Here is a 16,064-nt window from a genome sequence, read left to right as displayed (position 1 = left end):
CTACATACGGAAAGACGGATCCATTGGAAACAATATAGTAACAACATCTGGTGAAAAAAAACCAAACCTAACATATTTGTAGAAAGATTTTCAGCATCTTGTCCTCAAATTATCCACACTGTCCCTTCGCAGCTTTATATGTGGCATTTCCCTTGAGGGTTTGGGAGGAGGGAACAGCACTACCCATGCTTCAGTGAAACAAAAAATGTGGGTAAAACCTACCCAGTTTCAATAGTGAAAAGGACTGTTCCCTCCTCTTCTTAAATCTTCACAGCTTTCACTGGATATAGAATGTTCCTCTGATGTGGTACTGTTTGAAATGCTTTTTTAATTTTATAATGGATGCAGCCGTCAGTGCACAAGAGTTCCTGAGAAAGACCTTTTCAGTGATGTAATACAATTTAACAGTTTTTGACCTGAAGACACATTTCTGTCTGAAATCTGTTGCACAAACCATTCAGGAATAACAAGCCTCACTGCAAGTCACAACACTGGCCATCAACATGATAGTGTTCTAAAAACACATTGTGCAGAAAGAGAGCACTGAACTTTGTCAGCAATGAAGAAACACAAAAACTAAGAGACTGAAGTAATTATTTTCACCTTTTCCATGGCTGTTTTTGTTTTGGTGAAAAGTGACATTTGCTTCCATACTTTTGAAATTCACAATGTAAGCTTCAGATTTCCTAAAAATACCAATTTGCCACAGTAGAATAACAACAGAAGACCCATTTTTTCTGAAGAAAACTGAGGTGTAGAGATACACTTGAAGGCTTCTGAGTCCCCCAAGCTGAGACCTATTTCAGACACCCTATTACAGCTTAGTTGTCTACAACCATTCCCTTTCCAAATGCTCCAAAATTCACAATCAGAATTTTCTGAGTCACATTAACAGCTCCTAAATTCAAACACAGACACAAAAACACCTCCCTGACTCGGAGCTGTGAGATGGTAGCTTCAATCACCTCTGTACACACAGAATGCCATTCATCATCTCTGAAATGTGAATGCTGCTTCATGCACAGAACAGTGGGGGTTTCGAGAAGAGATCTCCCTGACCCCACCAGCTCTGGTCTCTGCTGAAGAGGGAAGGGAGGGGCAGAAGTGAAAATGTTGCATTTATTGATCTGACAAAGCAGTCATTCAGGAATTCAAATACACTGAAGATACAAAATAAATTATTTGGAAGAAACTGAATTTCTGACTCCAACAAGGCCTGGGACAAGAATCCTCATTGAAGCATCCACTTCCTCACAGTGAAGGCTTCAACAGCAACAGTCAATGCTCAGTTTCGTCTCAGCAATGACAGATCCTATTGCTCTTTCACCCATTCAGAACAAAAAATTCCGTAAATCAAAGCACTTATTGCTCTTTAGGGTTTCAAACTTAATTACTCTCCTATGTAAGAAACGTATCACAATTATCAAACTCCTAATGATTTCATCACTTCCAAAGAACAGGTGGTATTGAAATGATATTAGTGCAATTAAAAAAATGCTACTCAGAACATGCACTGTCTAAACTATCAGTGAATACAAAGCAACTACAACACAAATTATCACCTAATGAATTAAAAGAAATACATTACTTTTAGTATTACAAACTGAAAGTTATGATAGCATTGTTGAACTTTAAAACAAGTGTGCAATTTATAGGAAATAAACTTTCTATAAACATTCTGCACAAGCTAGGCTGTCCTCATGAAAAAGCCAAAAATACATAGAAAAACACAGGGTAGGCTCCCAATCTGAGTTGAACGCACAACATATAAGGGATGTTTCCACAGAAAGGTGCTTCCAGAATTCACAAACACTATCTTAGAGTTTTAAAAGAGAACAGTTAATACTCAAACAAAGCTGCTGATGTACTCAATGTCAAATGAACAACAACAGCACAGCAGTTTTGTTGCTCAAATATGAGATGGCACTCATCATATGTTACGACACTGTGGCTCTGATTCTGAACTGCCCCAATTTGCTGCAACAAACACAGCATCACAACGAACATACATTATTCCTGCTTTCTTTTAAATTATATTTGGGACTTCATAGGGTGGACAGATATATTCATGAGATTAAGAGTACCTTTGTAAACGTGACAGGTATGCTAGCATCCAGCTGTACATGATCTGCAAGTTCTGTAAACTGCTGCTGTTGTTTCTGTAATGTCTCTAGCAGTCTTGTGATTTCCTGTTTGGCCAACACTACTCTGCAGTCATCCTAAACAGGCAAAGAAAACAAAAGCGTGACTTTCCTTTAACAACTTACTTAAAATAACAAAACACAATGTAAATACGATGGCTAGAAATAAAGCTTTTTAAATAGAAATACTCTAGTTAAAGAAACTCACATTTACAAAATAGATTTATTTAAAACTGTAATACAGATGTGAAGCCCTTGTCACTCCTCCTTAATTATAATAGATAATAAATAGTTCTACAATTTTAAAAAGCTTTATCTTTGACCTCCCTTAGTGCTGTAGGAATAAGACTGTAAGAGACACTAATATATAAAGAATATTTCCAGAATTCATGTATTATTCCAGCAGCTGAAATAGAGCAGCTGCTTTGCAGCACACAACACAAAAACATCAATATACATCCATTGATGATGAGACCATTTGCACAGTTAAAAGTACACCCGACTAAGCAACCATGCACTAATTGTAAAAAAAAAAAAAAAGTAAAAATATCACATTTATGAAGTAATTTTGCACACTGTTGACTGTGGTTTCATACACTATTTACTTCCTGCTATCACTAAATTAAGCGAATGGACAGGTACCAACAGGTGCTCTCACACAACCACTTCTTTCACACATTTAGTATGTTGAATTACCCATATTACAAGTGCTACAGAGAGTTCTGAAATATTTTTTCATACCAGCCTTATATAACTATCTTCAAACACCTACACTGGTAACTGCAACTGTAAAGTCTCCCGTAAAACTGGTAGGTTTCTTCTTCAGTTTCATCTCTCCTTCCCACTAACCTCACAAATAACAAAAAATTACCCCAGACATGAGAATCACGTCACAGTATATCCAGCAACTGGAGTACTTGATGCCTTTGTACTGACAAACCTTGTTTAACACCCTCTTGTAATGAATACTTCAATCTCACATTAAATCATTATTGTTTCAACATTGCAAAGGAAATACAAATGCAGAGTATCACCTAACTTTTCCATGGGTAGCCTACACTTAATCTGCAGTTCCATGTACCTCACCATGTTTCACAGCTCACTTGGCCAACCTACCTGTTGTAAAGTCTTTTCACAGTGAAGGCAAGCTGTTGAAACCTGTGACAAGAGGATGGTCATGTCTTCTTGTTGTTGCCTAAGCCAAATCAACTTCTCTCTCACATGAGCATCAACAACACTAAGAGCCATCTCCTCCTGACGACAAAGGGTTTCATGAAGATCGGAAAAATAGGCTCGGACACACGAGCGCGCGTTCTCGGCCGTCCCTGGTACCTACAGTGTTGCAGCCAGGAAATCCAGAGCATGAGGGACACCAGCTGATTCCAGAAGTACATTTTTCATTTCATTCCACTTTCTAACTTAAGTTCACATCTCCTTGACTACATGACAGTTCAAGTACTAGTTATACAGAAAGTATTATCAGCCCTAAGACCAAGCTCCTTCAAGAGGTTGCTCCAATAATAAAGTACCTTATCTGTATGGATACACAACTTTCTAAAAATGACCAGGGAAAAAAGCCTCAGTAGTATCACAGCACCTGAGAACAGATGCAATCTGTCACAGTACTTCAATACTGTACTAGCAGTTACACAGCCTTCCCTACTGCCCCCCTGTTTCCACATAGCTTAAAATCACTGTAATGGTCTACAAGTTACCCTCCATCTGCTGGCTTAAGCCTCAACACTGACTTGGTAAAGATAAGAACATAACGTCTTGTCTTACAAAACCTACGTGTAATTTTCAAAGAAATTCCTTATCTTCATTATCACAAAAAGCAAATACCCCATGGATGTGGGAAAAAAACAAAATGCATACATGTTCAGTATGGGCCATTCCAACTCCATCTTCAACTATTTGTTCTCCTCCTTCTATATGCTGCACAATTCCAACTAATTTTCTGGAATAATCTGAGATTTCTTCTGTGAAAGTTCTTATACAGTGGGCCATGTCTAAAATGGATGCACGAATCTGGTTTGCTTCTGGTTCCAAGACAGAATGCTATTAATTAAAAGCAAGATATCAAAGATCAATTATAAGTATCTTCCTCAATAATATTTTCTATTTTACTACACCTTTAATATATATGTGTATGTTTATGTACATACACACATACACATATATACCTATACAGAGGAAAGGCAGGTAGGAATTTAAAACCATCCTGCAATTTAAAATGCAATCAGGAGTTACAGATTATAGTGAGACTAAGATAAGCATCTATCAATTACACAGGTAAATATACAAATTTCCTGTTTATCATAGTCAAGTATTGAAAAAGAGAAAGGTGGATAGGCTGCACCAGGTTGGATGAGCCTAGTGTTTGTGTGACAAAAACAACTTTCAGAACTGCTGACTCAATGCTGTGACAAGTTCAGAAAAGCATCACATAAAGAGACTCTCCATCTTAATAGATAAATAACTTATTGTGGTCTTAGAATTTTTTTTTTTTCCATGTTTATCATGGCAGTTATCTCAAATGAAAGGAAAATGAAAGAACAGTATGAAGTTACTTATATAAAGACATAACAAGAATCTACCTGACTTTCTTGATAATCTTTTGTACTTTAATTGGACAATTATCCAAGCCACCCCAGAGCAGGAGTAGAAATAGTTATTAGCAGTACCTTATGACCTTGATGCTTCCCATATTCTTTGCAGACACAACACATAAGAGGACTGGCCTGACAGCCCTCTTCTAAACAAACAAACTCAATAGCATGCACTTGGTGTTGGGAGCACATGGTCTTCTCATGAGGCTTATCAGCAAGAGGTACACGCCTGTGTTTTGCTAAGGTCTTTGTAGAATGAGTAAGCTGGGAACAGTCTGTGCACAGGTGAGTGGCACAAACAGTGCAATATACAGATGCAACGTGGGCTTCGTCTTCATCACAACGAATGATACTCTAACAGGAAAAAAAAAAAAAAAAGAAAAAAAAGGTTAACATTTAATCCAAATAACTGAGGAAACTCAGAAGACCTGCCATGAATACAAGCTTGAAAACAGGCTTGCTGTAAATGTTACACACTAATAAACACTTGGGCTACTTTGAAAGCCTGATTTTAAGTTCTCGGTATATTTTTAAAAAATAAAACACCGTTTCTTTTATGACCAACTCAAATAAATTACTCTACAGGTGTTCAGTGATTTTATAAATCCGAACTTCGTGGAAGCTGTAAAGGTTTGGAGGATAAAAGAACTCACGCTCCTGTCATCTCCTCTGAAGCAGTCATTATGGAACAAAGAATTACAAACTTCCAGACAGATGAAACACCAGTGGACAAATAGGCACTTTTCTATTCCTGGAATGGCATTGCATGATAGTTTAATACCAGCTGTTAATGTCAGAATAATTAAAACAGCTAATTTTGATAATTACGTACTATCACATGATGTAGTGATATCAAATGACTATAAAAAACAACTACTCAAGAAGAATATTTGAAGTCTTTAGAAAGAGTTTCTAAGAAATTTGAGAAAACTGTCCTTAAATTACTATAACTAAAATACCCAAATGAGTAATGTTTTCTGGAAATCTTAAAAGCCTAAAAAAGGGGGGAAAGTATGCCTGTTTGCCAATACCTTTTTATTTTTTGCTTAGTCAGCACAGATTAGCATTTAATTATGAAGCAATTAATTGAAGCCTTAATACCAGATACTGAAAAAAAGCAACAACGTTATTATTGAAACTACATTTGGCAAAGGACTGATTTTTTTTTTTTTTTACTTCAAGCAAATGTAACAAACTTTTTTTTGCTTTTTTTAAAAACTCAGTACCTCTCCAGATAGACCAATGGTTTCTTCTGCTGTCCCACACTGCCCAGCAGGTCCATTCTGTAATCGTTCCAAGAGTTCCAACAAAGCAAAATTCTTTTTCAAGCCCCAGACACCAGAATCTCCTATTATTGAGGAAGAGTTAAATGAAGAGGAGGAGAGGAAGAAAAACCTCAAGCAAACACCATCATGAGAAGTTCCACAAACCACAGCTGAGATTCTGACAAATATTAAGAACACATTAACTACCATGATATTAATTAGTGTGAGATATAACTACCACTTTTACTATGTAACCTCACACTAGCTTTCCATCCTCTTCCTTCCTTCCACCATGGAACAATTTAATATTTGTGCAGATTTTCCCTACTTGAAAGACACCAAGACTATTAAAAATTTACAAAAACTCAGTAAAACCACTTGTAAAATAATCCAAATTAGCTAACAATTAAAGACTACAAGGAACACACAAACTGCAATATGTATCATAAAAATTATTATGCATAACTACATACAGTGAACATTTCTAACAGAACATTTCTGTAAAATGTTCATAAATTCAGATTTCTGTGCTAGCAGATGCTGTCACACAGACAAACTTCATATTCCCTGAATCACAAGGTGCAACACCTATTGCATATCTCAGTCCAGTAAAAATCTGAATGAGTTTCCAAAAGAAAGATCTGGGTACAACACTACTTGATAAAGCAAAAAAGGAGATGTCTCATACTCCCCAGAGCAAAGTAGAAACCCATATCTACTCCTGTATCATCCTCATTTTGAGGATTAGAGGTTAACATGAGGGAAAAGGATGAGAAGCAGAACCAGAATTGCATTCCAATGATTCTAAATGCTATCTGTACAGGCCATGTAGCATATGAGAAACCTAGTGATTCCTTCTCCAAAGATGTGTCATCCCTTGACCTTTTTTTATCATTAATTTATATTTTTCACCATAAATTTAAAGATATTTTCTCTGTTTCAGAGTAAATATGCCTCAAGAGATAAAGCATCATGTTTCAGCACTGGATTATTTTAGTCATTTCAGAATCACACAGTGGTTGGTTTGGAAAGGACCTCTGGACATCACCTTGACAAGTACCCCTGCTCAAGCAGGGTCACCTAGAGTGTGTTGCCAGGCAGCTTCTGAAGATCTCCAAGGAAGGAGATTCCACCACCTCCCTGAGCAACCTGTGCCAGAGCTTGGTTAGCTGCACAGTCACACTTGTTTCTTTATGTGCAGAAAGAACGTCCTGTGTTCCAGTTTGTGCACAGTGCCTCTAGTTCTGTCACTAGACACACTGAAAAAAGCCTGGCTCTGTTCTCTTTATACTTTCCCTTCAGATTCTTGCAAAATATCTCTCAGCATTTCCTCATGAGAGATGCTCCACTTCCTTCATTATCTTACTGGCCTTTTGCTCCAGTAGGTCCACATCTCTCTGGTACTGGGGAGCCCAAAACTGCACACAGTGCTCCAGGTGTGGCCTCACCAGTGCTGAGGACAGCGGAAGGACCACCACTGTGGACTTGCTGGCAGCACTTCTCCTAATGTAGCCTAGGATACCATTAGCCTCCTTTGCCGCAACAGCACACCAGGTAAATCAGGACCACCTGGTCCTTTTCTGCAGCTGGCTGACCCATTCTCTTCTCTCATTCTCTTCCCAAATGAGAGAATTAGAATCACAGAATATCTCAAGTTGGAAGGGATCAAGTACAACACTCACCTTCTCGCAGGACCACCAAAAACGAAACCAAGAGTATTGTCCAGAGGATCCTTGAACTCTAACATGCTTGATGCCATGATTACTTCCCTGGGGAGCCTAGCCCAGTGACCAGTCACCCTCTCAGTGAAAAAACTTTTCCTAATGCCCAATCTGAACTTGTCCTGGCATAGCTTCAGTCCATTTCCTCATGTCCTATCACTGTTCACCAGAGAGAGGAGATGAGCACCTCTAGGCCCACCTTGAGGAACTGGTAGCCTGCAGTGATGTGACTCCTCAGCCTTTTCTTCCCCAAGCTGAACAAACCAAGTGATCTCAAGTGCTCCTCCTAAGTCTAGCCCTTGAAACCTTTCTCCATCTTGGTCACACTCCTCTGGACACACTCTAATAGTCTGATGTCCTTCATCTACCGAGACACCCAAAACTGCACGCAGTACTTGAGGTGAGGCTGTACCAGTACAGCGCAGAGTGGAACAATCACCTCCCTTGACCAACTGGCTATGACCAACTGGCTATGTTGTGCTTGATGTACCCTAGGAAACAGTTGGCCCTTTTGGGCCAACAGTTGGCCTTTTGCCAGGGCACATAGCTGACTCTCATGCAACTTGCCACCAACCCAAACCCCCAGATCTCTTTCCTTAGGGCTGCCCAAGCCTCTTGTACCTCAACTCGTACATATAACCAGAATTACCTTTTTTTACTTTGTCTACATCCTTATTTGTGAGAGACCATGTCAGGGGGTTTGCTAGCTTTTAGCAGAATGACAGAAGGCACAGTATCACTGGTAGTGCTCATGTCAGTGACAGACACGCATTTGTGTAGCTAGCAGGTGCCTAGAAATGTCACCTCATATTTAAATAGAATCTGTAGGACCTGAAATGAATTAATGTGTTTTGTGATGGAACCTTTGAACTAAGTTTGTGAGACAAGAGAAGTCTCACAAAGACTGCAGTTACTTTTTAGAGTGTGGGACACCAGTATCTGGACAAAATTGCCTTACATACTGCTTTTGTAATTCAAATATTTGTTTTGTAGTTTGTGCAAACATGCCCACGTAAGAACAGAAGCCAAACTTTTAGTGAATATCTGTCAGCTTTACGGTCTGTCATTTTTTAAAAAAATAAAAAAGTCAAAAAAAGCAATCCCACATACTAGAGTTCTTTATTAAATTTAATAACTGCTTTATTCAACTTAAGCTTTGCTTCAAGCATGATCTGGAAAACACGATTTTAGAAAACAACGCCATATCTGGAAATACATGGGCTGCCTCTCATAATTCAGATTCAAAGACTATCAGAACACCAACTGGAGCCTGAGGTTTATTTCACATGATGCCTAAAAACTCTTGACATTTTCAAATCTGGTGTCTGACAGAAGTCTGCATCTGATGTGAATTCACAGAAACCATATCCCACATGTTCTCCCAAACAGAAAGACCAGGCTACTTGAATTGTCTGGTTCTCCTGAGTGCCATTTCACCACCCCTGTATCATGCTGCCCTGTGGTGGTCTGGTAGGCACATGGCCTCTGCATCCTTCTGAAATTCAGATGTCATCCCCACTGATCCTATACAGACATACTGTATCCTTCTACCTCAATATTGAGATTTATCAAACATTCCATAGATTTTGATGTATCATTAGAGTGAAAGTGCTGTTCCAACTGAACATACAAACACCACCTGCTATGAGTAGCAGGCAGTTATAAGGACCAGCAAAATCAAGTACCTATCCCAAATGCTCACATTTCACTACTCATCGGCTTGCTACACAGCCAGAGAAAATAATTGCTTTCATGATTCTAAGAATACGGATTCTCACCTCAGAGGGAGGTCTGGTTTTGCAGCACAAAGAGAGTGCATGTTGCTATAAAGGCTCTTTCTAGAATTACACAAATACTGTTCAAATATAGCCACTGCATAAGAGGCAACAATTTTAAGAGCTAGGTATGTTACAATATTGTTTCTAAGGAAGTGTACACAAAAGCAAACAGAACTCCAGAAAACAAACAGATCTGCAAGTTCTCCCATCTTAAGCTTGTTAAGAATTATTTTCTCTACTGGTTTTGTCTGGGATTGAGTTAATTTTCTTCGTAGTACTTAGTATGGTACGGTGCTCACCAAACCACTCTTCATCATTTATCAGAAGTCCTGGCTAACCAGGGGGGACCCACTTGACTGGAGGGTAGCAAATGTGGCACCCATCTACAAGAAGGGCCAGAAGGAGGAACTACAGGCCTGTTGGTCTGATCTCAGTGCCAGAGGTCAGGAAACAGATCATCTTGAGTGTCATTACGCACCGTATTCAGGACAGCCAGGTGATCAGGCCCAGTCAGCACAGAATTATTAAAGTCAGGTCCTGCTTCATGAACCTGAACTCATTCTATGACAAGATGATCCACCTGGTGGATCCATAAGTAAAAGGCACATCTCTTACTACAAGTTGAAGAAATACAGGGCAAAATATACACTTTTAGAATCTGAATTATGTCAAACCATCTTGTAAACACAAGTCAGGATTTGCTGACACTGTATCTAGATGCTAACTCCCAGAAATTCAAGCAAAGGCAAGTAGCTAGATGGTTCTCTTCTAAAGCATTTAGAAAAGCTCTGTACCACAGCAAACTGTGTACAACCTGCAGTTACTACTGTATTTAAAACAGTACCATAGGAACACATTGATATGACTGCTGATCCTAATGTGCACCTTGTATCTCCAGATTAGCTGCACCTTGTATTTCCAGATTAGCTGCTAATCCATGTAGATGTTAAGAGCAGAGTATATACGGATGCACACACACCAAAAGGATAAACCTACTTCTGAAATAAATTATAGCAGATCAGCCTTTAAGCAAACATTGTCATAGTGTTTAAGCAATCACTGGATAATGCCAAGCTGTTCAATCATTATAAGGCTTCTTACAAAAGTATTTTCTTTCACAGGTTTTAATATGTTTATTAAAAAAAATCCTAACCAAACTAAACAGTACTTTCCTCAGTTTACACTCTCATAACTGATTTTAACCATTTTAGTTCTGTTCCACAGCTAGCTCGAACAGAAAGCCAAGACAGAAAAGTCAAAGCAGAACTAATTCACTGAAATGTAAACAACAGAAATGATACCTCTGTAGCTATTCTGCAATTATCTTCTTGTTCACAAATTAAAGATGACTGTAGAAACAGTTACACCACTTTTACACTCTTCTTTTTAACTTTGTATTATATATCCTGAGTTTTGCTAACATGTTACACATTGTCAGTGTCCCCTCAACCTTGGACACAGACAGAAAAATAGGCAAAGTTTACATATCAACTATTAATCTGTTAAAACAGAATTTATAATCTTTATGCACCCTACGAAACATGCATTATCATACAGAAAGCCATGCCTCATTTCACTGATACCTACCTTGAAGTTTATGTATTTGAGAAAGCACCTCTTTGCTTCTTTTTACACTAAATCTACTACAAAATTTAGGTACTCAACGTACACATTTTCAACACGTCTGTGCAAGTGGCTATTTTATATTTAAAACCACTAAAAGATGAGTGGTATAAATACATCTATTTAATCTCTTGGGCTTTAGCTGAAATTCTGTTTTGGTCACAAATGCAAAAGAGTCTAGTGATCTCATCCTTGTGCCTACAAAGGATGTTTGTGCCCATTACAAAACCGCTATACAATCTGACTGTCTCTTCTCAAAAGAAGAATAAGACATGAATAGCAGGAAGTGTGGCAGCCAGGAATGAGATAGTGACAAAGTGAAGATATTAAGACCGACTCCAGCCAACAACACATCATTTTCAAGAGCATGAAGCTTGTCTTCAAAAGGCTTATAAATAATGTAAGGTATAAAAAGAACCAATTTTTGCCTGTCTGAACAAAGCCAAGAGAACACTATGTTATAGCCACGTTTTCTTGCACAATGCTTTAAAGTTTTACCTTAGCATACAAACATTAGCAAAATAATAAATGTAAGCAACACCAACAGGATGGATTCCATGAAGGATGCCAACACCCGCATACATCAGTTCAATAAACTCTGATGACAGAAAATAGTTTCAGTCCTGTAAAATAAGGATGGTACACAGAGTTCACCTGAGCTATAAACTGTCAAAGGCTTCCTTAACACAGCCGCTCAGCTGAAGTAAAAAGTCAGAGCCTCCAAAGCTGTAACACAAGCACATCCTTCTCAACAGTTCCCTGGTCCACGTATTTTAAAAAAATAAACCACACATAAAAATAAAAAGAAAAAAAAACAAACAACCAAAACAACACAAAAACCAAACCAAACACCAAAAAAAACCCCAACCAAACAAAAAAAAAAAAAAAAAAACCAAAAAAAAACCACACAACAACAAAATGCAGGAAAAACAGAAAAAGCAGTTTGCAAGAAATTATTCACTTCTTCTCCCAAATCAAGATATTTTGAGGAAAAGGCTTTAAGAAGAGTCACTTTTACAAGGCCCATTTTACAGATTTTTCCCTAAATGTACTGCCTGACTGAACTTAATCTCTAGAATATAAGGCTTAAAAATTTTGAAAATTGGAAAAGCTTTTCCATTACATCTTTTTGGTTAAAGAATGTTAATCCAGCTGAAGATAATCACTAGGCAGCTCATATACATTCAACATGTACATACTTATTTAAAATACTTCACAAAAAGATTAATCACAGGTAATTTCATTAAAGAACTAAAACAAAACTCAAAAAAAAAAAAAATCTGTTTTGCCTTCTCTGCAAAGTAGTATCTTTAGTCCTACCAGTTAGTTACTAAATATTTTATCTCCTAGCAAGATTCTATGAACTGTTATAATATTTTGCTAACCATGTAAAACTCTGTTGTCATTTTTGACTTGCAAACTCCGTATTTCCAGAAATCCTGGTTGCAAATTACTTCTAAATCTGCCTTCCTGACAGGCCAGTTAATTCAAACCAAGTGTCCACTCCAGAAGGGAGATGCCCTGGTTTCGCTGGGATAGAACTATAAAACCAGTTTTCTATTCAGGAACGCCGCATTTTTGAGAAGACTGAAGCACCCTATTTGGTGAGAACAAAGTTGACATGACACTTTGCTTTCCTTTGTGGCCAGCTGTGGCATGTGGGTCTTTGTAGTGACCACGGTCTGTAGTTCTGAGTTATCCAGGTGCCGAAGCCTGGAGGAGCAACAGCCAGCGCAGCTGACCCACGCTGACCAACGTAAGTATTCCACACCATTAACATCACGTTCACCACACATCAGAAAGTTTCCTGGGGTGGCTGCCACTCCCTGATGAGTCCCGCAGACAACTCTCTGCTGTGACTGTCACCCTTCTGCTGCAGCTGAGGTGCTGGCAGTGCTTGGCACCCAGGTTTTGCTTTATTATTTTATTAGATCTGTTTCCATTTCAACACATGGTTACTGATCAAGGAACTTTGTTCAACACAGGTAGCTTTACACCTTGATTACACAGCTTTTCTTTCAACAGAAGTTTCTCTTGGTAGCAATACTATAATCTAGATTTAGATACTGAACAGCTTCCTGAAACTACTACATTAAACAGCAGAAATGAGTGAAAATGGAGCTTGCTCTCTCACATGCTTCAAAGAGAGGGGAGAGGAGGATAAGACGTTTCCTGTGCCCAGAGTTGCCATGCCTCCTTACCAGCAGCACTCCTGAGCTCTCAGAAGGAAACAGAACTACAGCTGCAGCAGATTTAACCAACACCAGTAACTACTAAGTGAACAGCGCAAAACAACAAACAACGCACAGATGCCTCCAGGAAGGGCCATGACGAGCTCCACTCCACAGAACACACCACTTTCACATGCCAGGAGCAGTAACACTTCTTATGGACCTGTTAAGACTAGAACAGGCTATGAGCCTCTTTTGCACCAAATCACCAGGCAGAACATTTTTTTTCACGGAAGCTTTATTTGCAAGCCGTTTTACTAAAATTTTCTACTTGTCATCTTTTTGAGCAACTGCTGGTCACAGCATAGCATCCTCCATCCAGCAGGGTGCAAGTCTACTATCACAGACACAAGAGCTGCAGTTTTCTTCCCTCTTCCTACCTGTAGGAGCCTTACATGTTTAATCACATTTCACTGTTTGATCAGAAGTGACTCAGTATTATGTAAGGTGAAAAAACTTAAAATATTTTTATAAAGCTTCATTTTTGTTAGACTCAAAACCCACAAAAAATGGATGGGATAGTTTCTGATGCCTGGGAAAAAAATGCACAATAAAAACTAAGACATGACAAGTTCCCTGTCAGCATAAAAATGCTGCTTTTATTTTACAAGATACAAGCAGTGGCCTTGGACAGAAATGTTTCACAACATCAGGACTGAGTCTTGTGCTTTAACAGTCTCCCTCTTAAAAGAATACTTTAAGAAGTCTCACACAGATGTACAGTCATAGATAAGAAGTAAACCAAATCATGACTTTTAACCACATGTTCTAGACTGGCAATCATTCACGATGCTCCTACTTACCATATCCCTCACACAGAAAACAAACCCCTCTTTCATGAGACTGGTATTTCTTTTCCTGACTCCTGTTTCTGTGAAAACACCCCACAGAGTGCTTTAATATTCCTCTCAGTTTGTTCTACAGTCTAGCAGATTCTCTTACTGCAAAGTAAATTCTCACCTGAGTGAATTTAATCGCCTTCTCTGAGGACTGTCCTCCTTCCAACAGTTTTGTTTCCCCTGTGCTATTCAGAACCAGTGGAGGCAGTAGCTCTTCTCAATATGAATTCTGATAACTCACGTTTTCTGTAACCCTATGTTGAACAGGCAATTCCTATTCTGAAGGAATTACAAGCATGTGTCATCTTTTGCCTAAAATAAACATCTACTGTTGGATAAAAGATGTATCTCATCTTTTCAAATACTGTCTGCAGACAATCCTACAGTGGGCAAATTCCTATTAATGGCCTGCCAGTATCAGTTACAGCATACACAGAACTACTTTACATTATAAATAACAGGTTTGTTGTGGCTGATTCTTCCCTCTATATCACTTCATCATAATCCAGACAAATTTGTGAAAGAAACTACCTCTTTAACTGCATGGTTTATTTAGTGTTTAGGACAACAGGAAATTAATACCCATTCAGGAACCCTCAGACACTAATTCAAAACAGAGCACTCCCCATGTAAATATAGTTGTACAAAAGTACTTTAAGGCATAAAGCTGTGTGGTGGATTAACCCTGGCTGAGCAAGTCATGCCCACCAAGCCCCTCTATCACCCTCCCCTTTCCTCTCCCTCCTCAGCAGAGCATAAGGGGAAAGGAAAGGAAGATGGAAACAAAATCCTTGGGGGTAAAAACAAAGGCAGTTTAATTGGAAAGCAAAGCCAGGCAATGCCATGTGCGGCACAAAGGGAAAAAAACCCAAAGATTTATTCTCTGCTTCCCATCCCCAGGTGATGTCTGGCCCCTTCCTGCAAAGTAGGGCTCCAAAACACATAGTGGTTGCTCCAGAGGGCCAAGGAGTAGTGCACCCCCCTCTTCCTGCTTTGTACCAGCTTTACAGCTGAGCTGACATCATGTGGTGTGGAATATCCCTTTGGTCAGTTTGGGTCGGCTGTCCTGGTTGTGTTCCCCCCAGGCTCCTGCCCCTCCCTGTTCCCCCGAGGGGGGCAGACTATTAGAAGGAGCCTTGGTGCTGTGTGAGCACTGCTCAGTGGTAGCCACGACATGGGTGTTAACAACACCCTTCTAACTCCCAACACAAAAGCTCTGCACCAGGAAGGCTGCAACGGGAAAATCAGCTCAGCCAGACCTGATACAAACTTGCACGCCCAGCTTCAAGAAGATGAAGGCAGTTTTTTAACTTTCTTTTTCTAAGATACCTGTTTTGCTAGTTTATGCTTAACAGCACTATGAGCTTCTCTGCATGAAAAGGAACACCAGACCTTCATTACTTGGAAATATTATCCTTAAGTGGAACATTAAGACCTATATCTAGCATTATCTTCTAGCTATACTTGGCTGACAGGCTTCAAGAACTTTAAACTTACATCTTCTTACCTAGTTCAGTAACTTGTCGATCAAAAGGACAACGAACTGCTCTGCTGTGAAGGGGAAGCCGGGTAAGACAGTCGTGGCAGACAGTATGGCCACACAAAAGCAACCGGGGAACTTTGTCACCTTGCAAAGAAAATACATCTTCACAAACTCCACACTCGAGAACCTAAAATTTAAGAAGAGATTATATTTGTTTTCGAGCTGATAAAAAAAGCAAAACTTCTTCCAGTACACCATACGGCACAACTTACTTCGCAGAAGCTCCTGCGACCACAGCAGATAGGCTGAGTGACTGATGTTGCTTTGTACACCAGCGTATAAACGCTATTTAAAACGCGGGCATCGCCGCGCTC

General features: G+C 39.1%; 1 protein-coding gene across 1 annotated transcript in view; it reads right to left on the bottom strand.

Annotated features, from left to right (window-relative positions):
- Positions 1–15,889, bottom strand: part of TRIM23 (tripartite motif containing 23) — a gene marked incomplete at its 5' end in the record, with an annotated part of 21,585 nt that extends 5,696 nt beyond the window's left edge. Inside the window, 6 exon segments of the mRNA XM_008939685.1 lie at positions 2,085–2,219; positions 3,258–3,473; positions 4,017–4,199; positions 4,826–5,104; positions 5,977–6,098; positions 15,715–15,889. Of these exon segments, the coding sequence (XP_008937933.1) occupies positions 2,085–2,219; positions 3,258–3,473; positions 4,017–4,199; positions 4,826–5,104; positions 5,977–6,098; positions 15,715–15,889 (1,110 nt within the window).
- Positions 15,890–16,064: the final 175 nt, after the last annotated feature.

This window comes from Merops nubicus, unplaced genomic scaffold (genome assembly GCF_000691845.1).
Source record: "Merops nubicus isolate BGI_N331 unplaced genomic scaffold, ASM69184v1 scaffold18474, whole genome shotgun sequence".
Classification (NCBI taxonomy): Eukaryota; Metazoa; Chordata; class Aves; order Coraciiformes; family Meropidae; genus Merops; species Merops nubicus.
The sequence above is the reverse complement of the archived record's forward strand: the minus strand, read 5'-3'. Positions and strand labels throughout refer to the sequence as shown.